This window comes from Eucyclogobius newberryi, unplaced genomic scaffold, assembly GCF_026437365.1.
Source record: "Eucyclogobius newberryi isolate DKJ021-1_F unplaced genomic scaffold, fEucNew1.0.hap1 SCAF_5, whole genome shotgun sequence".
NCBI lineage: Eukaryota > Metazoa > Chordata > Actinopteri > Gobiiformes > Gobiidae > Eucyclogobius > Eucyclogobius newberryi.
The window spans coordinates 15854119-15876701 of NW_027316167.1; the positions used below are offsets into that span (position 1 = coordinate 15854119).

General features: G+C 39.3%; 2 protein-coding genes across 3 annotated transcripts; one reads left to right on the top strand and one right to left on the bottom strand.

The window, feature by feature from the left end:
* Positions 1 to 716: 716 nt before the first annotated feature.
* Positions 717 to 9732, bottom strand: tgfbrap1 (transforming growth factor, beta receptor associated protein 1). 2 transcript variants are annotated; one of them, XM_072465210.1, is made up of 13 exons: positions 9511 to 9732; positions 7643 to 8350; positions 7360 to 7554; positions 7140 to 7294; positions 6986 to 7068; positions 5072 to 5252; positions 4849 to 5009; positions 4248 to 4305; positions 4026 to 4169; positions 3223 to 3366; positions 2934 to 3093; positions 1923 to 2377; positions 717 to 1441 (listed from the first exon to the last, which is right to left on the bottom strand). In XM_072465210.1, the coding sequence occupies exons 2-13, from the start codon at positions 8331 to 8333 to the stop codon at positions 1253 to 1255; spliced, it is 2616 nt and encodes an 871-aa protein (XP_072321311.1). In that variant the 5' UTR covers positions 8334 to 8350; positions 9511 to 9732; the 3' UTR covers positions 717 to 1252. The 2 variants fall into 2 exon arrangements, with proteins under 2 accessions (XP_072321311.1, XP_072321312.1); XM_072465211.1 differs by lacking the exon at positions 9511 to 9732 and adding an exon at positions 9445 to 9461.
* A 681-nt stretch (positions 9733 to 10413) lies between these two features.
* On the top strand, positions 10414 to 17954 carry cul4a (cullin 4A). The gene is made up of 20 exons (XM_072464539.1): positions 10414 to 10993; positions 11292 to 11407; positions 11544 to 11647; positions 11757 to 11826; positions 11902 to 11975; positions 12044 to 12206; positions 12272 to 12361; positions 12463 to 12545; positions 12631 to 12698; positions 12782 to 12900; positions 12989 to 13181; positions 13262 to 13366; positions 13506 to 13616; positions 13732 to 13817; positions 13895 to 14002; positions 14854 to 14967; positions 15048 to 15153; positions 15234 to 15406; positions 16188 to 16340; positions 17220 to 17954. The coding sequence occupies exons 1-20, from the start codon at positions 10873 to 10875 to the stop codon at positions 17313 to 17315; spliced, it is 2253 nt and encodes a 750-aa protein (XP_072320640.1). The 5' UTR covers positions 10414 to 10872; the 3' UTR covers positions 17316 to 17954.
* Positions 17955 to 22583: the final 4629 nt, after the last annotated feature.

Consider the following 22583-nt stretch of genomic DNA (forward strand, 5'->3'; position numbering starts at 1 on the left):
TTTGCCAACTGCGGCCATCTAAATAGCGATTTCGATTCGTTTGCCATTAATCTTGCAGCCCTATTCCAGAATATGGCATTAAACTTATTCATCTCCATGGAGACAAGCAGGTGAAGTTACAGGTCAGATCTGTGCAGAGGCGACCCTGCTCACAGTAAGAAAGCGCAATTTTCAAGGTATCTTAAAGCACTAAAACACAAGATATAGGAGTTTAATGCCTTACTGGGAAACAATTCAGGCAAAGCAATAATATCACTATGGAGACAAACTGGTGGTGAACCCTCATTTCAAAAAGTTACATAGTGCACCTTTAATAAGACATATGGGCTCTCATGCACAGCAGCAGTTGGTGAAGCTAGCTGTTTCTCAGCTAATGCTAACAAATTAAAACGTTAAATATAAATTAAACAACCAATTACATTTTAAAGTAAAGCTTGTCTGATTGTTTATATGTGAAGATTATTTCGGTCTGATCTTTTATTTAGTTTATTTTTTTTAATGTTTTATGCTTCAACAGTAGAATTAGATTTAGCATTGAGACACATCTTGTAATAAATAGTGAAGTATTCCCCAGTTTTGTCTTTAACATGTTGTCAGAGACATCCACCTCCTGTTCACTGCCCGATCTTATAGTATTTATAAATTCATAGATACAGGAAGTACTGATGCGAACACTGAGCTAGCCACGTGCTGTTGTGCACAAAGACGAATTGCTGTTGTATTCTCAGGACTTATGTTTCTTTATTGCACAAACGTCTTCATGGCTCCAAAAACACGAGAATTAAAAGTGTTGTCAGGAAATCATGAATGAAAATAGTGTGAATGGTACAAAGCAGCAAAGAACACATCCCAAAATGAATTTACCGATTTTCACAGTAAACTCATCATTACCCAGACAAGTAAAAATGTATTTGTACTCGATGCGACCGAAAAGTGTATTGTCAAGTCCATGCAATATTAGTCGCTCAGTAGAACAAATATGGTGCATTATATAATTTTGTAACTTGTTTTAGCACAAATTGACCTGTTTTACATAATGCATGGATCACACGGCTATTTTCAAGGCAAGTAAACTAGCTTAATATATTTTCCATCTGGTCTCTTTGTTCTCTCTCTCTCAGTTTCATTTCAATCTCAAGCCTTGTTACATTTGTAACTTTGCACCGACTTTTATGTGCTTCTTGTTCCGAAAACCACCCATAAGACTTGCGTTTAGTTTAGTGCTTCTTAAACAATGTCCGATTTGAAAGTCTCACGTGTGGTTACTGCTATTAGTTAAATGTTTTCTGGAGGGCGAGTTCTGGATTCGGTCGGCAACACAGTGCGTGTGGACAGGCACTCCTCCAGGCAGACACACCACCTCCGGTTCACTGAACGTATTGTGGCACATAAAACAGCCCTTCTTGTCAGACACCAAGATGGGTTTCTTCCTCTCCTTTAACTGTAAGAAACATAGAAGTGGTGAGGTTATGAGGAACGGATGATCAATCATAAAAGGCACTGTATGTGTGTACTGTAACACATTCAAAAGCTTATACTTGTTCACCGCAAATATATACAGTACAAATATATTTTCTTAATGTGAAAATAAATGCCCTTTACATTATGCAGTGTATAAAAATGGTACTGCCAATTTCAGTCCAATCCAGAACATAATTTACTAAGAATCGTGAGAAGACGAGAGTCACAACTGGTTCCCACAGTGTCAGCATTCATGACAGTTTACAAAGAAGCCGAGCCAAGTGCAAAAACTTCTGATTTGTTTTGTGTTATACTTTGCCAAAACTGAGAGAGCAAACACAAATCAGGTCAATTGTATGCCGGGATATCGTCCAACCCAACACTGGATAAATATTTGTCATTTGTCTTATTATTTATTAGTGTTTAGAAAATGCCTTTGCACTAAAGACCAAGGCTCTTACCCTGTCATGCAGCAGCTGTACATGTTCAGAGCGCGCGAGCCCCAGTGCGATCTGGGAGGTGCGGCAGGTGTGCACGCTGGCCCGGATGGCTCGCCCCAGGAACGGCCTCAGCAGCTGCAGAGACCATCCTTCAGGGAGCACGTTCAGCACCCGGACAGCATCGAACACCTCTCCGTGACGGTTCAGCAGGTCCACCGCCGCCATCTCCAGCTCACCGCTGCCCCCTGCAGACGCACCCGGGGACTTTGGGTCCAAATACACCCCGAATAAAAGGTGGAAGAGTTTCTGTCTGTAAGCAGAGTCCCGGCGCTCCGAGGCCCATATACAGTAGGCCTCAGCGGACGGATAATCTTTGAGTTCGTGAACTAAAATGTGCAGCGCCTGGTCGTGCTCCTCCAGTTTGCCGTGTAGTGTTGCTCGCTCAAGCAGCAGTTTTTCACAATTCTCCATCTTACCTACGAAAAAAAAAAGGCATCACAATAAAGATTAATTCATTTTCCAAGTTTTGCAGTTGGAATGACATGTACTTAAAGTAGGCCTGGAAAGTCATTTCTAATCGTTAATGATATGGTTGTGGCTTTTGAATCAAGAAGTCTACAGTTTAGACTTGGAAGAAATGTGATGATTTTTCTTTTTGTTAAATAGCAATGATCAATGATATTTATGTTTTATGTTAAGAATATTAACATTGAATGCTATTTTTATTTGTTTTTAATAAGAAAAAAAATCCTATTGAAAACCATGAAATAGTAGGAAATAAAATTGTGATTTTGTTTTTCTAATATTGCCCAGCCCCAACTCAAAGTCACGTATTTACATAAAACTTATAGCTTGTTCAACTTGTTCAAGGCTTTAATGTTTTGAACAAACAAGTTTAAAATGCTCATGGGGGAAATAAAACCTTAATATAATACTGCAAAAATTACTAACATAAAATCAACCTAGACTTTCAGTGTTCATCGACAACATACTATTCATTTGATCATTATTTTAGAGACTTCAGTTTCACACCTAAAAGATACTGAACACGATAAAGGTTGGACTCTCGCAGCATGGCCTGGAGTCGATCTCGTGCCTTCGACAGCCGCGCCTCGTCCAATGGAGTTTCCAATAGCAATGCCAGGACCCTTTCCAGGTACAACACAGCCAAGTGAGTGTGGAACGTCTCCTTCTACAAATATTAACACAACATTGGATAAAATTAACAGCTTAAGCAGCTGCATGTACACACTGATAAATATTCCAGTGTTTTACAAGAAGCAATGTGCTGAGCTTGAGCATTATCTCTGAGAATACTAACCTGAATCTGCCGCTCCAGGACCAGGTACTCCAGGTAAAGCAGCAGAGCCTCACGATGCTTCGTTAAATATGTCACAGCATCGTCAGGACTCGGCTCCGGCTGGTTTTTAGTGGCAATTCTTTTAGTGAATATTTGGACACCTGTCTAAAAAGAAAATAAAAAAATATTGATTTAATTAAATAGTATGTTAATTGAGATTGTCCAGTTAATTACTAATTGTTTTTCTTCAGGTCACAATATAATTGGAATGGTAATCCATTAGACTGTTTAAAAAAAGCAAATTGAAAAGAAACATCACAATTTTACAATTATTCACAATCCTCACATAGATTGTGACATATATTATACAATAATAATAATACAAATAATAATAGCAAAATATATCAAATAAGGCATTCATAAAATTAAAAATATGGAAACACTAGTTGTATTATATGAATATTCAGAGCAATTGTTTTTAAAGTTTTTTAAATCTTGAAGGCTTTATTATCCAGGACAGCTGTAGCATGAAATGGGGAGAGAGGAGGTAGAGACATCACACATGCGCAACGCCCTTAACCACTGCACCACCCGTGAGCACCGTATGATTTTGCAAAGTGAAGTAACTATAATACAGTTTTAAAGATCTAGAAATGCAGACATTTTTGTCATCAATTCCTCCTAAGTATTATGGTAGTATAGTGTAAATTTTAATGATCATATTTGTATTAATAGTTATGTCTAAAATCCTCCAAAAAGCCTTTAGAATTAAAATTTTACACCAAAAATTATCACAAAGAAACATTTACATTACAGTAACTTACAGTGGGTTTTTTCCTTAAGGCCCAGTCTGCGTACTTCCACACGAGATCCAGATTTGAGCAGGAGCAGAGAAAGTCTACAATGTACTCAAACAGATCAGATCTCGTGGCGTCCTGCAAATCTCCATCTGCCACTCGGATCCACAGCTGCAAATGTAAGAAGAGAAGCGTGAGTGTGTTTTCAGTAATGATAAATTATTATTTATTGATTTGAGGGAGATGTACCTGCAGAGCAGCTGAATCCTGGCCATGGTACTGGTAAAGTAACCCTAGTGCAAAATATCTGAATAACAAAGTTAAAAAGGTGCAATTAAAGACAATAACCGAACAAATGTCATTTAAATTAGGGCTGGGCTATTCGACAAAAATATGATCGATCACAAATATTGATTCCTTTTCATTTTGTCTTATTAAAAACAAATAAAATGGCTTTCAACATAAATTTCCAGAACATAAACAAGACAAACTTATAAAACAAAACTCTTTACCGAACACGAGGGTGATCATTGACAATTAGAATTGACTGGATCTGGATTTAAATGTTATTAACTGCACAGCCCGGATTGACATATTGTGGCAAAATTAATGTATTTCACGGTTGAGATTCAAAAAGCATGCATTTATTCAAAAATATGACAATAAAGAAACTGAGGAGTCAATTCAATGAGAACAATTATTTTAAAAAAATGACTTTGAAATATTGATAGACGTTTCCATTATAGAGAAAAAGTGCATCAAGTAAACAAGCGTATAATTATTGTCATTAAGGATAAATAACGCTTTTAATTTTACATCACAGTCGCCAAAATGCAGTTGTAATACTCACTTGTGATACTTTTCTAGCCATGGGACGCAGTCGGCTAACACGCAGAAGTTTTCAGAAGCGAGCAGATCCAAGAGGCTTTCATGGTCCTGCTCGGCGTAAAGCTTCATCAGAGCCGTGTCCACATCCTCTCTGCAGCCGTTGGCCACTTCTGTACTTCGCACCTGAGCATCAGACAAGAGTTTAACATCAACCTTTTAACATCTACCAGTTAACAAAGACCTACCTCTCCCAAGTAACTGATGAGGAACTTCTTGCACCTCTGGACCTTCTCCTGGTCGCCCTGAGCCAAGTGATTTAGATCCGCAAACTCGTGAAGAGGAGGATGGCAGCGAGTGAAGGCGGACGAGGAAGGCAGCAGCAGCGGGTAAAGCGAGATGAGCTCCCGGACGTCCAGCTGTCCTTTTCTAAAATATAACAACAACAAAACATGACATATGCAGGTTAATGAATGCCAAAGCCTTTGTCAACCTCAAAGTCAAATTACAGTTTGTTTGTCTAGCAGATTTTCTGAAACTTAAATTTGGCTTTTTTCTCCACATTTTACAAAATGTGACTTACCGTTAAGTCAAAAAACAGATCAAAACTAAATGACAAAAAACAGAAAAGTGACCTATAAAACCTATAGTGACCAATCTAGGTGTGGGACTGGATAGTCATTCAAAATTTGATGCCCAGATTAGCGTACTTCACTTGTTAAAAATGTATTTCAAATTCGCTAAAAGTGAAGCCTGTTCTTTCGCAGCTTCACTTTGAGATATTAATCCATGCCTTTCTCACTAACTGCCTAGATTATTACAATGCACTTCATGTTGGTCTCAACCGAACGTGTCTCGCACAACTACAACTTGTACAGAGTGCGGCTGCTCGCCTTTTGACTGGGTTCATATTCAATAAAATTCAACTCAAATTATTTCTCAAATCACAACAGCAGCTGCCTCTAGGGGACTTGGCAATGTCGCAGCATCCCGTGTCCTTAGACCCTCCTTCTCGACCAGCAAAAACTACAAAACCTCTTTGGGGAAAAAGTAGAAACCACAGTGAAGGAGAGATCAGACTCCCTCACTACGAGATAGACAGTGGAGCTGGACTCAGGAGGAGAACCAGTTCTTCGAGGCAGATGAAGAACTGTGCATATGGAGTAGAGATCGTTTCTCCAGGGAGTCAGCCGTTTTAAAGTTTCTGCACTGGCTTCTTGTCTCTTAACATAACGATTTTAAAATCCTTTTATTTGTTTTCAAAGTGTTTTAGAGTGTTTTATTTTGTTTACTTACTTACTATTAGTATTATTTAGTCTTATGCTAGCTATTCTTTTTTACTTTACTTTACTTTATTTTATTTTGTTTTATTATTATTATTTTATTATTATCTTATATTTTTATTTTTATCTTTTTATTTTCTTTTCTTCTCCCTCCATTCCCTATAAAGATGAGGAGTTTTGTTAAGAGTTTTTTGTTTTGTTTATATGAGTTCTTCTATTAAGAGTGTTTTTTTTTAACTCCTATAATCTGTCCTTTCCCCCTGTATCTACTGCGTTGTAACAACGAAATTTCCCCATGTGTGGACATTAAAGGATTATCTTATCTTATCTTAAATGCCAGATAATATGGCCGCGCTCCATATTATCTGTCTGACCTGATCAGCCCTACAGCCCTGCGCGCGCTCTCTCAGGTCAGCAGATCATTCCTTGTTATTGGACCCAAAAACAAGGAGGAAACTTAGGAGAAGACCGCTCCTTCTCCGTCACTGGTCCAAAACTGTGGAACACGCTGGCCCTTGCACCTTCGACAGACCCAATCACTTTCTGCTTTTAAGTCTTAAAGCGCATCTTTTTTCCTTGGTTTTCATTGAAATGTTGACTTTCATAGTGATCAATTTATTTGTATTTTTTAATCTATTACTCTATCTATCTATTACTGTTGTTTGTAGTATTCTGGTCAACTCTGTTGTTTTTAAAGTGCATTAGAAATAAAGTTGGATTGGATATTTCAAAAAGTGTTATCTCTTTGAATTAAAACATCAGGATTTTGTTTCAAAGCGATGAAAAAAAAGGTAATCCTTAAATATGGCTTGAGTTATGCAAAAAGGTTGACATCTGAGAAAACTGTAAAATATAAAACAAATATAGCTGAGAACTTACCTAAAATGTTCTTTTGCTTCTAGAAATTGAAGCTGACCAAACAGTATAAAACCTGCCTGCTGAAGGATCTTTTTGTGCAAAATCTGCGAGGAAACAATCATTAAGTAACCCATGTTGAACAGGTATGTCAGCTCATTTACAAATGAAAATATACCTGAAACTTTTCTTTGGGAATATTCCTCTGGGCTCCTTCAGTGAGAATCAGGGCTTCCTCCACTCTGTGACTGGCCAGTAAATCCTGGATTTGTCTCTCAAGGGGCAATGGCACTAATATGTACACAGCTTTAGTGGAAGCTAGAATGACTTTTCCTACAAAATACAACAGTAAAATAATTAAATGCTGAAAGTTGCAGACACGGTTTTACATTAAATACCTTCAAAGTCCTGTAGGATGTTTCCATCCCTGAAAGGCAGAGTTTGTTTGAGTTGTTGGTCAAGCATGCTGTGGACAGTGATGAAGCTTTCGTCTAAGGCCACAACATATGGAAAGCAAACCGCAGCACCGATCACGCTCTCAGACCAGTTCACTGGAGCACGCTGGGAGACTCCCTCTGCATTAGCAAACATACCTGCGGGTGGCAAATCATGTGGACATAAAGCTATTACTAATAATTAAGACAATTATAATTCACAGCACAAATTCTTCTTTTATCTTACCAAGTCCACCTGGTGCTGCTAGCAGAAACTCCTCTCGTCCAATCCTCTTCACTATGGGCTTCCTCTCCTCGCTGTTGTAGGGAAACAAGTCCTGGTTGTCTCCAGTGTTGTAGTTCAGGATCATGTATTGTGTGGTGAGAGCCAAACACAAAAAATATCCATCGAGAGAAACCGCACAAGGCTGCTCAGGTGTGTTCACCTCTTTCACCAGTTGCACTCGGTCCTCATAAATCATAAAAATCTGCACTGTCCGCCGTTTGGAGGAAAGTATTCCCATCTCCACACAGAATGGATCTCCAGTGACTGGATTCTCATTAATGCAGAATGAAGCGACGCCTCTGATTTTGGCACCTCCAGCTCCAGACGGAGTTTCTAGAGTCAACATGTCGACAAGAAACAGCACTCCATCACAGAGCACTATTAATCGCTCCAAAGCTGATGCAGCCCGCAGCTCGGCAACTGGTTTCTTGAGCCCGAGATATTTGTGAAGTAGCTTTTGAGCTAAGAATGTCAGTTTTCCTTTTGAGGAAGTGACCTCTTCCAGGAGGAAATGGTGGATGAAGCAGTCGTTGGTGCCAATGTACAGGTGCTTTCCACAGCATTCGATGCATTCGATGTTGATTCGAGCCTTTTCTCCCATGAGGAGCTCTCGCTCCACAGCGGGGACCAGCTCAAAGGCCTTCACACTCATCTTGACTGCAGCATTTACTACACAGACAAAACAGTGAAGAAAATAAAAACGTTTGAATTGGTTTTCTGTAATTTGTCATTAGTGTAAGGCAATGCAAATTAAGATCATCATCAGTAAAACATCTTTATAATAGGCCTTTACAATAGTCCTATGACACCACCCTCCTCAGGCTCATCTCGGACAGGGATGAGTCTGTCTAGAGGAGGGAGGTGGACCAGCTGGTGTCCTGGTGCAGTGGTAACAACCTGGAGTTCAATGCCAGAAGACAGTGGAGATGATCGTGGACTTCAGGAAAGACACAGCCCCCCCTCACTATTACAGACTCTCCCATCACCACTGTAGACTCCTTCTGCTTCCTCTGCACCACCATCACCCAGGACCTCAAGTGTGAGCCCACCATCAGCTCCCTCATCAAGAAGGCCCAGCAGAGGATGTACTTCCTGCGGCAGCTGAGGAAAGCCAAGCTGATTCAATATATGTTGTTTTTGTTATTGTTCATTGATGTATGTTTCACTGTATCACCAAAGCAAGTTCTTATGTTTGTACATTTTGTTCATTGACAATGGCAATAAACCTTTTCTGATTCTGATTAACAGAGTGACATTATTAAAGACATTCTTGGAATTTGTTTAGTGAAAGTTAGATGGAATGACCTAAAACTACCAGGCCTTTCACTTCATCACATGAAAGTCTCCTGTAACAGGGTTTGAAATCTGAGAATATCTTCAAACAAACACATATCCTGAAATCTAGATGGGAAGACTTTCAATATGATAATGACGTTGCTAACTAGCAAGCTAGCTTCAAACAAGCTGGCCAGTTGCCGCAGAAACAAACAAAAAATCTAACGCTATGTGAATAAGGATTGTCGTTTACAAAAGGCCGTGTTATTCTTTCCAGGGCGGCACGTCACTGTGGATATGGTTACACTGAAAGCATAGTTAAAATGCTAACATGATCAGTCAGCTGTTACTCTGTGCTAGCCTGCTGCTAATCACTTTTACAGTGTAATAACGCATTAGTAAAGATGCAGCTGTTCTTCAGTCCACAGAAACTGGACTCTGCTTTACGACAGTCTCTCCTCCCTTTGCTTGATGCTTTCTGCACCTACTCTCGGTCTCCTGCCATGAGCCTGGTGCTAGCCTTTTTCCTGCTGGAGCATTAGCCGCAGACATACCTCTCCCTCCCGCTACAGGCAGCAGCTCTACGTAGGCAGGCTGGGAACAGACACCGCCAAACCTACTTCACCGCCGGCGGCAGCCAAGGCTCATCCATGCCACTGTCCCGGGGCGAGTAGCGAAGAGACCTGGAAATGTCCGGACTGACAGGAGTAAAGTGTGTTTCCCTGGGTTTGTCCACAGCCCAGAGCCAGTGCCACCCTTTCGTTAACTCCAATGAACGCAGGTGATTCTGTGGTGCGTTTGGAATATCAGGAAAAAAGAATGTTAAACAAACACGTTTTCACAATTCTAGGATTAAATAAAATAATAGAAGCTCTCAGAACATAACACATGATTCTGGTTATGATGACAGATGATGACGGATGACGGATGATGATGATGATGATGATTATTATGATTATTATGATTATTATGATTATTATGATTATTATCATCTTTAAAATGTTGTAGCTTTACAATATTGGTGGAAAATTCAAATTGTTCCATGTTAAAGAGTCAGGACAAGCTGGAAGGTAACAAAATGAACGAGATAAATAAAATAGACTTATAAATTAAGCATAGATTAAAAAAAAAATATGATACAAGGGGTTGTCCAACAGATTTAGTTCATATATCATGCAGTTTCATACCAGCATTTGTTTCTCACCATAAAGTTCACAGATGATAAAACATTGACAGGTTATTTATGAAAGGTGGAAGAAAGGTTTAGTTCTCAGAAATAAGCTTTAATGAATGAAAACTCCACCCATTATAATAATAACATTCAAAAATGTTTTGTATTGTATATACATTATTGAATTACCACCATAAACCACAAAAACTGCAAATCAAACGGTTGGCTGAATTACAAGAGCACGGACCAAATTACAGAGTGTCCATGAACGCAGCTCTTTCACCCAGGATGCACCTGTCCAAGAGAACGGAAAAGCCATTTTGTTAGCATTAGCCTAGTCATGTCGGGTAAAGAAAGACTCTAGTAACAAGCGTGTGTTACTCCCGCGTCAACAATGTCGCTTTTACGCATTTATCTACTGTCTAAACACCCCAAAACCCAACTGTTTATTATGCTTTACTAGCCGGAAAAGGTATGGACTAGCTTCGAAGGCTATTGCTAAAGTGCTATGAAAACACGCAAAGTGGCAGCCAGTGCTAAAGTGTGCTCCAGTAGCTATCTGTTTACCTAGCTGTCAGCAGTAATGTTTTCGTGTTAAATAACGTTACTTTGACTTGTTTTGAATTAGACACTTTATGTTCTGATCCAAAGATAAGTGGCTGGATTTGTGAGTGTAAACGAAACAAACTGAACTTAGCAAAACAATTACAGCAGCACAGTGTTAAATCCAAGCGCTAATCTGATAATGGCAGAAGACACCCGACAGGAAAAGAGAGGCAGCTTCTCCAACGGGATGATGCCCCGGACCTCTGTGGCCTCAGGCAAAGCAGGAGCCTCCAAGAAACTAGTCATTAAAAATTTCAAAGGTACTGCTTGTTTTTTACCCCTTGAATCCTTGTGTATCTCCCTCAGCCAAGTATTCTGCTGCCATTTCTCCTGTTGCTTTCATTTTTCACATTGTATCATTTAATTGTGTAACCTCTGTAACGTGTACACATTATCTAGTAATATGGCACTTCATTTAGCTTCATTTAATATTTTACCAAAACCTCTACTTCTGGTTCAAATTGAGTTCTAATAACATTGAAAACCTTTTTTAATTAGATCAGATTTTAGATTACCCCCTTCCTCCACCATTAATACACTTTCTCTGACTTGGATTAGATCGACCCAAACTAGCAGAGAACTACACTGAAGACACATGGCTGAAACTACGAGAAGCAGTGAATGCAATTCAAAACAGTACTTCTATCAAGTACAATCTTGAGGAGCTTTATCAGGTATGTCAGTATTTATGATCATTTAGGATTGTTTCACAATGAAATCTTCTTAAAGTAATATTGTATAGCATATTTCACAAAAGGAAGTATACATCAAATATGTCTATAATATGTTTGACTTCTGTCTTTTCTTTAGGCAGTGGAAAACTTGTGTTCCTACAAAGTGTCTCCAACACTGTACAAACAGCTGCGACAGGTCTGTGAGGACCATGTTCAGGCTCAGATACAACAGTTCAGGGAATATCCTTTTTTAATAGAAATGTGAGATTTTCTTGTACATAGTCAATCATAGAAGTAGACTAACAAATATGTAATTTAAAAAGTGAATTTGCCTTAACAATGAACTCACAGAGTCTTTAGACAACCTCTCCTTCCTGAAGCGGATTAATCGCTGCTGGCAGGACCACTGCAGGCAAACAGTAAGGTTTAGGTTTTTTGATTTGGACACATGATTATAGCTCACCTATTAACAGTATATTCTTTTCTGCCTGTAGATAATGATTCGGAGTATTTTTCTATTCCTCGATCGTACCTATGTTCTCCAGAATTCTCTGCTTCCTTCAATTTGGTAATGGCCTTGTGATTTTTCATATTTTAACTTACTTTCATCCATTAAAGTAATTGTGTTTTTTTCAGGGACACTGGCCTAGAGTTGTTCCGCACACACATTGTGAGTGATACAGGGGTTCAAAAACGTACAGTGGATGGTATTTTGGAGCAAATTGAGCTTGAGCGAAATGGAGAGACAATAGATCGCAGTCTCCTCAGGAGTCTGCTGGGCATGCTGTCTGACCTGCAAGTAAGTGTTAGTCTTAAGCATGACTCAATCAGAATCCTGTATCTTGAGCTTCTGATCTCTCTCAGGTTTATAAGGAAGCATTTGAGGAGCAGTTTTTGACTGAGACCAACCGCTTGTACGCAGCAGAGGGACAGCGACTGATGCAGGAAAGAGATGTGAGTTAACTTCTGATTTTATAATTCTTAATCTTTTCTCACAGGCCCAAAGCAGCAAAATTGCTTCCATTCAAAGATTTATGTGTATTTAATGTGACCAGGTGCCTGAGTATTTGCACCACGTGGCTCGACGACTTGAAGAAGAGAATGATCGTATTATGAGTTATCTCGACCAAAGCACACAGTAAGTCTCTGGGCGACACATTTTTTTAAAAATTCTGTTGTAATACATAATGAATAGATTGAAACACAATTTTAACTTTGAACAGAAAACCACTTATTAGCTGTGTTGAAAAACAACTTCTAGGAGAACATATGACTTCAATACTTCACAAAGGTGAGACTATTCAACTCAAAATGTCATGCCGAGCACCGTAGGTCAATGTGTACGTTATTTTGTATTCTGATTGTATTTTTCAGGCCTGAGCACATTATTAGATGCGAACCGTGTCACTGAGCTAGCTCTTTTGTACCAGCTCTTCAGTAAAGTCAAAGGAGGACTTCCTACATTGCTTCAGTTTTGGCGAGAATATATCAAGGTAACACTTTAAAGTCATACAATTTGATCCTTGATGAACCTTGAATAAAACATTGTGTTTTGAATATATAATATTTTTTTTGCCACAGTCTTTTGGCAGTGAAATTGTATGTACGCCAGAGAAAGACAAGGATATGGTGCAGGAGCTGCTGGACTTTAAAGACAAAATGGACAATGTGGCTCACAATTGTTTTGCTCGCAACGAGGGTTTCATCAATGCAATGAAGGAAGCCTTTGAAACTTTCATCAACAAAAGGCCAAACAAACCTGCTGAACTCATCGGTGAGCCATTATCCTGTAGTCTGCTTTATTTTGTTTTGTTTCTGCAAAGAATTATTTGATACACTGGTGTCTTTTTCCAGCAAAATATGTGGATTCAAAGCTTAGAGCAGGAAACAAAGAGGCTACAGAAGAAGAGCTGGAGCGAATCCTGGACAAGATAATGATCATCTTCCGCTTCATTCATGGTTAGTTACACTCTGTAAATTGATGCTAAAATTTGCAAAATTAAGCATCAAAGGCAAATTTCAGTGTTAGTTTAAAATTACAGCAATTATTCTTCTTTTTGTAAAAACTTTCACGAGCCCCTTATCTTTTTATATTCAGGAAAGGATGTGTTTGAGGCTTTTTACAAGAAAGACCTTGCCAAGCGACTGCTGGTTGGCAAGAGTGCATCTGTAGATGCAGAAAAGTCCATGCTCTCCAAGCTTAAACATGGTAACTATTATTTCATACAACATATGTTTAATTTAAAATGAATGTATTCTTTATTAAACATAAAAAGTTTGGATTTTTTAGCCAGGGTAAAATGTGTGTTCTTTTTCTTTTCCAGAGTGTGGAGCGGCTTTTACAAGTAAATTAGAGGGTATGTTTAAAGACATGGAGCTGTCCAAAGATATAATGATTCAGTTCAAACAGGTAATAATCAACCCAACACTAAAATAACTTATTGTAAGTAATGGTGAACTACATAAACTATTTTGCGTCTTTTACAGTATATAATGAACCAGAGTGAACCCAGTAACATAGAACTCACTGTGAACATCCTCACTATGGGCTATTGGCCTTCGTATACCCCCATGGACGTGCACCTGCCCACTGAGGTACGATCTAAGAGTTCAAGTTTTTCAATGAAGGTTATTAGAGCTGATTTCAACCAGACTCACTCTAGATCAACATAATTCAAATTCAGGTTTATTTTGTTTTTAGAAAATGCATACATACACTCACACTCTCACACTCTCACACTCTCTCACTCTCTCACTCTCTCACTCTCTCACTCACACACTCACACACTCACTCTCTCACTCTCTCTCACACACTCTCACTCTCACACACACTCTCACACTCTCACTCACACTCTCTCACACTCACACTCTCTCACTCTCTCACTCACACACTCTCTCACTCTCACACACACTCTCACTCACACTCTCTCACACGCACACTCTCTCACACTCTCACACTCTTACACACTCTCACACTCTCTCTCACACTCTCTCACACTCATGCTCTTTCACTCTTACACACTCTCTCTCACACTCTCACACTCTCTCACTCTCTCACACACACTCACACTCTCTCACACTCTCTCACACTCTCTCACACTCTCTCACACACACTCACACACACTCACACTCACACACTCTTACACACTCACTCACACTCTCACATCCTGTTTTCCCCTGTCTACCTTCTGGAGCCGGTTTGCATCAGAACCCTTTGGGTGTAACTCCCGTGGACCTCTGATGACCACTCAAACAGGCTGATACGGGACACTTTGTGCAGCACACTATACATACTGTTGAAATGTACCACTTTGACTCGGAAACAAACAAGGCTATTGTATAAACATGATAAACTTTCCATACAAAATACAAAACTTCCACTCTAGAATATTGACCTTATGTAACGATAAAATGGCGTATAAAGGGCTGTATGTGTTTACCTGTAGATGGTGAAACTCCAGGAGGTGTTTAAGCTCTTTTATCTGGGCAAACACAGTGGGAGGAAACTGCAGTGGCAGCCAACACTGGGCCATGCTGTGCTCAAGGCAGAGTTTAAAGAGGTAATCACATCAGTAAAATGTACTGAGACAAATGCTTTGTATTATGGGCATGATTTGACTTTGTTTATTTATAACTTTAGGGGAAGAAGGAGGTCCAGGTGTCTCTGTTCCAAACGCTGGTGCTGCTGATGTTCAATGAGGGAGAGGAGTTCAGTATTGAGGAAATACGCACAGCTACAGGCATAGGTAAGAGTCTTATTATCTAATTCATGTAGTGTGGTAGTAGAAGTGCATTTGTCTGATTTGTCTCTGCTGCTGTGTCTCAGAGGAGGGCGAGCTCAGGCGCACACTGCAGTCTTTGGCCTGTGGAAAAGCACGAGTCCTCAACAAAATGCCCAGAGGGAAAGACGTGGAAGACGGAGATCGATTTAACTTCAACATGGATTTTAAACATAAACTCTTCCGGATTAAGATCAACCAGATTCAGATGAAAGAAACGGTATGACAAGCCTCTCCAGCCCAGGTCATTACTGTGACCTTTCAATAGATTAAGACTAGAAGTGAGTAATCCCTCATTTGTCCTGGGGTAGTCCATGGTAGGAAAGTCACGCCCAACCTGGGCACTCCCAGGATTGTAATGAAGGGATGGGATGTTTAGTGCTTTTATACAGTATTTTCTAATAATTACTGTTTAATGACTTCTTAATTCTCGGGATAATAGTTTAATTTTTAATAGATTTTTTTTTTTAAGTTTTGAAACATCTTTAAAAAGTCAAAAAGAGGAGTTTGCTGTTACCATGACTTCTATCAGCTTATAAATGCTAATAATCATTGTCTGATTAATACAGTTGGCAACTAGGCTATAGTTGCGGCTGTAAATTACTATTCACTTTACCAGATTAATACCTTGAGATGGCATTGGGAAAATCACAATAGATGTATTTTAGTTGTATTTATGTTTCAACACCGTGGCACCACTGTATCAGATTGCATTATTAGTACATTTGAGCTATAGCCTGCGCTTTATTTGTTTATTTATATGAAGAGTTGTGTGTTGAATGTGTGTATTAATGGCTTGCACAGATCAGAGGGCACAGGGAGGGTTGAGGGGACCAGGGTTGATTGTCACACCTTCCGTATCTGTTTGTAAAAGGTCCAAATTAACCCTGAAGTAAACAATTCTATGTTTTGTACAAGTCTAAGTAAACCTTGATAGAATAGGTTGAGCCATAAAGACAACAGCCTCAGCTCAATGTGAGTTTTACTGTGTTTGGTCTTAGGTGGAGGAGCAGGTGAGCACCACAGAGCGCGTGTTTCAGGACAGACAGTATCAGATCGATGCAGCTGTGGTTCGTATCATGAAGATGAGAAAGACTCTGAGCCACAACCTCCTCGTCTCTGAGCTCTACAACCAGCTCAAGTTTCCTGTTAAGGTAACACATCTAAACCAGAAGACGTGCTTCACATCCTACAACACCCTGTGGTCACAGTGTTATTACAATTTTATTACAGGACCACTTATTCTTACACCACTGGTCCTGACAAATACAGCCAGATTAAAAATAGATTTCTGAACAACGTGAGGCCCATAGAATTTACTTTACCGTGCAAATTAATTTAAAATATCAGGATTTATTTACTGTAAATTGTTCTTAAAATATATGATTATTAATCTTTCAGAGATTGTTAAGTAACTCAAAGATTTCAGGGTTTTTCATGGTATCAATGTTTACGGAACTTCTAAGACTTTATGTTGCAATCCCTGTTTTGAGTCATTTATTTTATTTTCTAAATGAAATCGTAGACTCTTCCAGTGTTTCTTAAGAGAGCACCTGCATTTAAAGACGCGTGCACTCCACATGTTGGCTTTTATGCAAATTTGCAGCCACAAAACGTCGCAGACTATGGAAAACCAGGGCTATTTCGGCAACTAATAACCACTCAAACACCTGAGGATAACACAAGATGGAAAACATTACAAGTGCAGTGGTGTTGAGCGTTGTTTAGTTTTTAGCATTAAAAAAGGGACAGTCTGCATCCGAAACGTAGCGGGCCACAACAGTTTGACAGTTGGAAATGTTTAGTTTATTTAATCAAGCCCCACACATCCTTTTTAACTCTTGAGAACTTAAAAAACAAATGCAGCTGGAAGTTGGATATTGACTACTTGACAAACATAATCAACCATGTGTTTCCCCAACTTACAAACGTCAAAGTGACAGTGTTTACACAGTGTTTACATGCATTACACTAAAGTATGAATACTGTGACGCTAGCGGTTGCATGATTTCCTCTTCCTCGTCACTTTGCAGCCGGGAGACCTGAAGAAGAGGATCGAGTCCCTCATCGACAGAGACTACATGGAGCGAGACAAAGAGACTCCGAACCAGTACCACTACGTTGCCTGATGGAGCGTCACCGTTCTAGTTCAATCACAGCCTCCGACACCACCGCAGCCCTCCAGCCATCGAAACACCAGACTTCAACCAGGACGAGACGCCGCATCATCCCGCCGCGTGTTCATTTTTTGACGGGATCCAAGTCAGACCTAGTTCATTGTTGCTGTGGACATGGTCTACTTTGCTGGTAATGGTTGCTCCACAAAGACTTTCTGCTAATGCAAAGCTCGATTAAAATAGCACTTTTCCTCTCTTTTTTTTTTTCCTTTTTTCTTTTCTCTTATTTCTTCCGTATTAGGATTTTCATTATCACGTCCAACTAATGAAATGTTTTCTACTATAGTTGGTTTGTCTTTAGCTACACATTTAGTTTTAATTTATGTTCAAGAGTTCTCGTTATGGATGATTGCATTAACTGCTGAGTTTTGAATGCTTGTTTGGAGTTGTTAGGGACAAAACAAAAAGGAATTGAGGTTTAGATGTTTTGTGTCTGAAAATATTCTAAATTTTTATTCAGGTAAGCCACTTCTTTGGATTTCTTTTGTTGTTTTTGACCAAAATGTTCAATGTCACCACCCAGCGTTTTGTATAAGAGATTGTATTGAGTGAGAGAAGTAAAGCTGAATAAATATTTAATAATACAAAATACTCTTCATTCTTTTTTTTTTATCCAAGACATCCCATTTGTGGTTTGGAAAAAAGGAGAAAATAAGAGTTCAGCCTTCGTCCTTCAGGATATGCCGTCTATTACTTCATTTAAATAAAGTTAATGACAATTTTGTTCCAGTTTCATCTCAAATTGAGCCCCTAAACCAAACAAGAATTCCACCAGTGACCAAATTCAATTCATTTTTTTTAATGTAATTTCACTATAAAATGTGTACAAAAACATGTGAGAGAAGGCTGGATTTTGAGGCATTTCATGCCGAGATATGAACATATAAAGCAGGTATTTTTAATTTAGGAACATGGTATACAAGCTCAATTTGATCCCCTTTATTCACAAGTGATAAATATTGCTTTTTAAATACATCTTTTACTGGACTCAACACGACAAACATTTTTACAACAAAAATGATCTTTTCAAATCAAAATGCAGCAAGTATTAAAGGTGCACAATATAACAGACGTCGCTCGCTATAAGAACGTATTTGCAAAACCGGATAAGTGCCAGTTTGCTCTTTGTGTGTTGTATTTGACTTCATTCAGAACATTCCACCCCTCCTTGATAAAGTCCACAAGAAATAATTGTATCATATCTGTAGACGATGGCAACAAAAAGATAAATGCTATTTAAACTGTTTCAAATCTCTTTTTGCAATTTAACTCTTTATTAAAATCTTCTTTTATTCACCTGTAATAGAATAAAGCCTAATATCATACTATGGAACGTTTTAGGCAAAATTAAAATAAATACTGATGCTTGAAGATCTCATAATACTCTGTTTAATCAAAATTGTGTCCATTTAGAATAACTTAATGCATCCATATACATTGCCGTGTGTGAGTAGCTGTGAGATTGTAGCAGCAGAATGTCTCGGGGCATTGATGAAACTTCAGAGCTGCTTTGAGGGTTTGCACTCCCTCGTGAACGCAGGAAAAGTGTCAGCTGACTCCACCATAACACATGCGCTCGTGGCACAGTGAGCGCAGGGGCCGTCACATGTGCGGCCAGTGCCTTAGTCGTTCAACAGACAAAGTCGATGTTCCTGCGTGGTCTCGTTTTGCTCTGTGTCTGATGTGGCTCCTGACGTGTGAAATTATTAAACTAAGCAAATGTTGATTCCCATGTTTGTCCTGACGACTGTGTAACGTTTAAAGGTGCACTGTGTAACTTTACACAATGGAATTCAATTTGTCTATTCACAGTTTTTATTAGGCCCGAGCGCCACAAGCTGGCGAGAGGCCTATTAATCTTGTAAGGCCGTGCGAAGCACGGCTGCGAAAGTGCGCACGTAGTGCGCACGAAATCGAGCGCGAAGCGCTCGCCCACTTCCAAACACTCACTAACGCACTCCTTCACTCATGCACGCCCCGTGCATACTAATTAGTAGTAGGAAAATGGAACATTACCGTTGTAAACGGGCGAAGCCCGTGCAAAAGTGCGCACTAAACGAGCACTTTACATTGAGATGACGACCGCGAAGCGGTCGTCATCCCCATATAAAGCACTCATTTGCGCTAAGTAGCTCACGAATACGTTCCCCATCTCTTGCATGTTCCGTGCATATAAGCATGTAATGCAAAAATTGAACATTATTACTGTATAGAGGGCCAAAAACACAAAGTGGGCGGAGCCCACTCAAAATTAACGAAAGTACCCGTCAGTGACCAGGGACCCACACCATGAGGTAGGAAAGCGCGAGCGCTTTCCGAAAATGTATAGTTTATGATATTTGAAAAATGGGAAACATTGTTTTCGCATCGGAATATTATTCTTTCTTCTTCTTCTTCTCGGGACCAACCCCCCTATTTTTCACCCAGTGAACATTGACGAAAAGTCACAAAAATGTTCACACCTCTAAAAATCGTGCCTCTCTACATTCTGGCTATTTCCCTTTTCTAAAACAAAAAAAATTGGCGCGTCAGCGCTCCCAAATGTACCAAAAATGCATTGAGAGATGGGAAATGACCCAAAAAAAATCTGATCGTAGAATCATGAAATTTGGCGCCGAGGTAGATGGTGACAAGAGAAGTAAAAAATATTATTACGGCAACGCCGTCCGCCCAACCAAATGTCGGCCATATTGCTTCAAAAATGGCTAAACATGACATCGGAGTTTTTCCAAACGTCGTACTTTTACGAACTCCTCCCAGGGCGTTGGCCCTAAAAAGCTGAAATTTGGTGAAAATGCTACTGAGGAGTGGGACATCAAAAGTTATCCAAATTACATTGATACCTCTCACGGTCTCTTTGCGGCGAAGCCGCAAACTGTAGCTAGAATTTCAGAAATCTCCCATATTTAAAATTTCTGCCGTTTGCGCAGATAAAGTCCGAATTGCGTCAAATTAGAATCAGTTGTTAAACTCTTTGCCCTAAACCTACTTGAAGTGAAATAAATTCATTTGGCGCCACAGCGCCCCCTACAGATTTTATATGGAGGTTAAATGTTTAGTTTTGCGAAATTATATGAAATTTGACACACAACTCAATTTTGGCATCCCCATCAAAAAAGTCAATGAGACCCACGTCATAATTGTTATGGCGTTGCCGTAACGATGACCGAAACCTTTCATGTTATTCCAATGGGGAAATCGCCAGAACATGTTTACACTTTAGACTTTCACAAACTCCTCCCAGGGCGTTAGACATATTAACCTGAAATTTGGTGAGACTCATCTTCAGGACCATCAAAAGTTATCCACATTTTCATTCAAAGAGTCACGGTGTCTGTGCGGAAAAGCCGCACATTTTGCCAAGAATTCAAAATAAAATAGCTTTTTGATGGTAAAACAAAGGGGAGAAGATGTGACAGCGTCACAGATTCAGCAGTAGGCGTAATAAAAGGACAATTGGGGCGCGTTAGCGCCCCCTCCTCTTGCGGCGTGGCGGCGGTGTGGCGGCGGCGTGGCGAGGGCCGATCATTGCCGCTTGCGGCTATATTTAGTCTTTATAATTATAAATCCCTACTTATTGTGAGCAGTCATCTTTTCACAGATCTGACCTGTAACTTGGCCTCATGGCACCTTTTGCTTGTTCCACTGGGGATGATTAAGTGTATGCCACAGGGTGAAACATTCCAGGCAATAAAATTTCCCTGGAGACCAGAAGCAGGTGGCAGACCCTCAGAAAAGTTACTAAATATGTGAAATGATTCATTCACATGGGTTTATTACTCAAGAAAGCACCAGTTTATTACTAGGTAATGCTTGCTTTTTATAATGTTCCTCATTTTTCATTGACTGGAAGATATTTTGTGGTTAATAACACCAACTTTTTGTAAATGCCAGAATAGAGAAGTCGCACAAACCACTTGTAGCTTCCCTGAAAAGAAATGACACTTGTGTTCAAGGAAGTCCACAGGTCTATTAGCGCCTTGTTGACGACTCATAGCTCTCTCAAGTTATGAACATAATAACAGGAGAATAAGCAAACTCATTTGAAAAGATCATGGTCTTTTCTACAACTGTCTTTTTTTTTTTTAAAAACAAGGTGAACATCAGGAATAATACATAATATCTACTGACTCAATATTATTGACTTTAAAAAAATCTATAGAGGAGTTTGCTGTTACCATGACTACTATCAGCTTATAAATGCTAATAATCATTGTCTGATTAATGCAATTGGCAACTAGGCTATAGTTACGGCTGTAAATTACTGTTGAATTTACCAGATTAATATCTTGAGATGGCTTGAGCAATTCACAATAAAGTACTCGTTTCAACACCGTGGCACCACTGTATCTGATTGCATTATCAGTGACCTACATTTGAGCTATAGCCTGCACTTTATTTGTTTATTTATTTGAACCCTACACATATCAGCGGGCACTGGGAGGGTTTGAGGAGACCTGGGTTGATTGTCACACCTTCCGTATCCGTTTGTAAAAGGTGCATTTGGAAAAATTATATTATTCAGAAACTGAATCAAAATTCACCTGTTGAAATATTTTAAAACTGTAGAACTTGGAAATGTTTTCCAAAAATATATTTAAAGCTTAACAATCAATTACATGACAAATGGAAAGGTTAGAGCTACAATAAGATAATTTAAAAATTGGGTAGGCTATATCACACAACTTACACAACAGGAAATGTGTAACGAAAACTGCATCATCTCAAAAACACTTATTGATCGCTAATTACATATTCATACTACTGTTTTGCAAATGTTAATTCAATATATATTTTTAATGCATGTTTTTAATTGCCATTTCGTTGTTTCGGGTTGTTTTTTCATTTAAATCCCCCGATTCTGGAAATGTATTGCATTGTAGACTAAACATAAAATAAAACATTGCAAAATCAAATATTGCTCAAGTGCAATTTAACTTTTGAGCAGAATAAGATGCAGGAAGTAAGTGCGCTGTACTGTTCATGTATCTATTATATCATCGGTACTGTTACACTTGAGTTCCTGGTTCTGTGTAGGAGCGGTTCAGATAGGGCAGTGTGCAGACTTCAGAGGCGCGTGGAGGGGGCGGAGTCACGTGACAGCGCCGCTCCGCTCGTTCACATGATCACATACATGGCTTAAATCACCCCAGTTGCCAGCCACGAAAAAACTGAACAAAAAAATCTATTAACCGCGCCGGGCTTCGCCATATTATCACA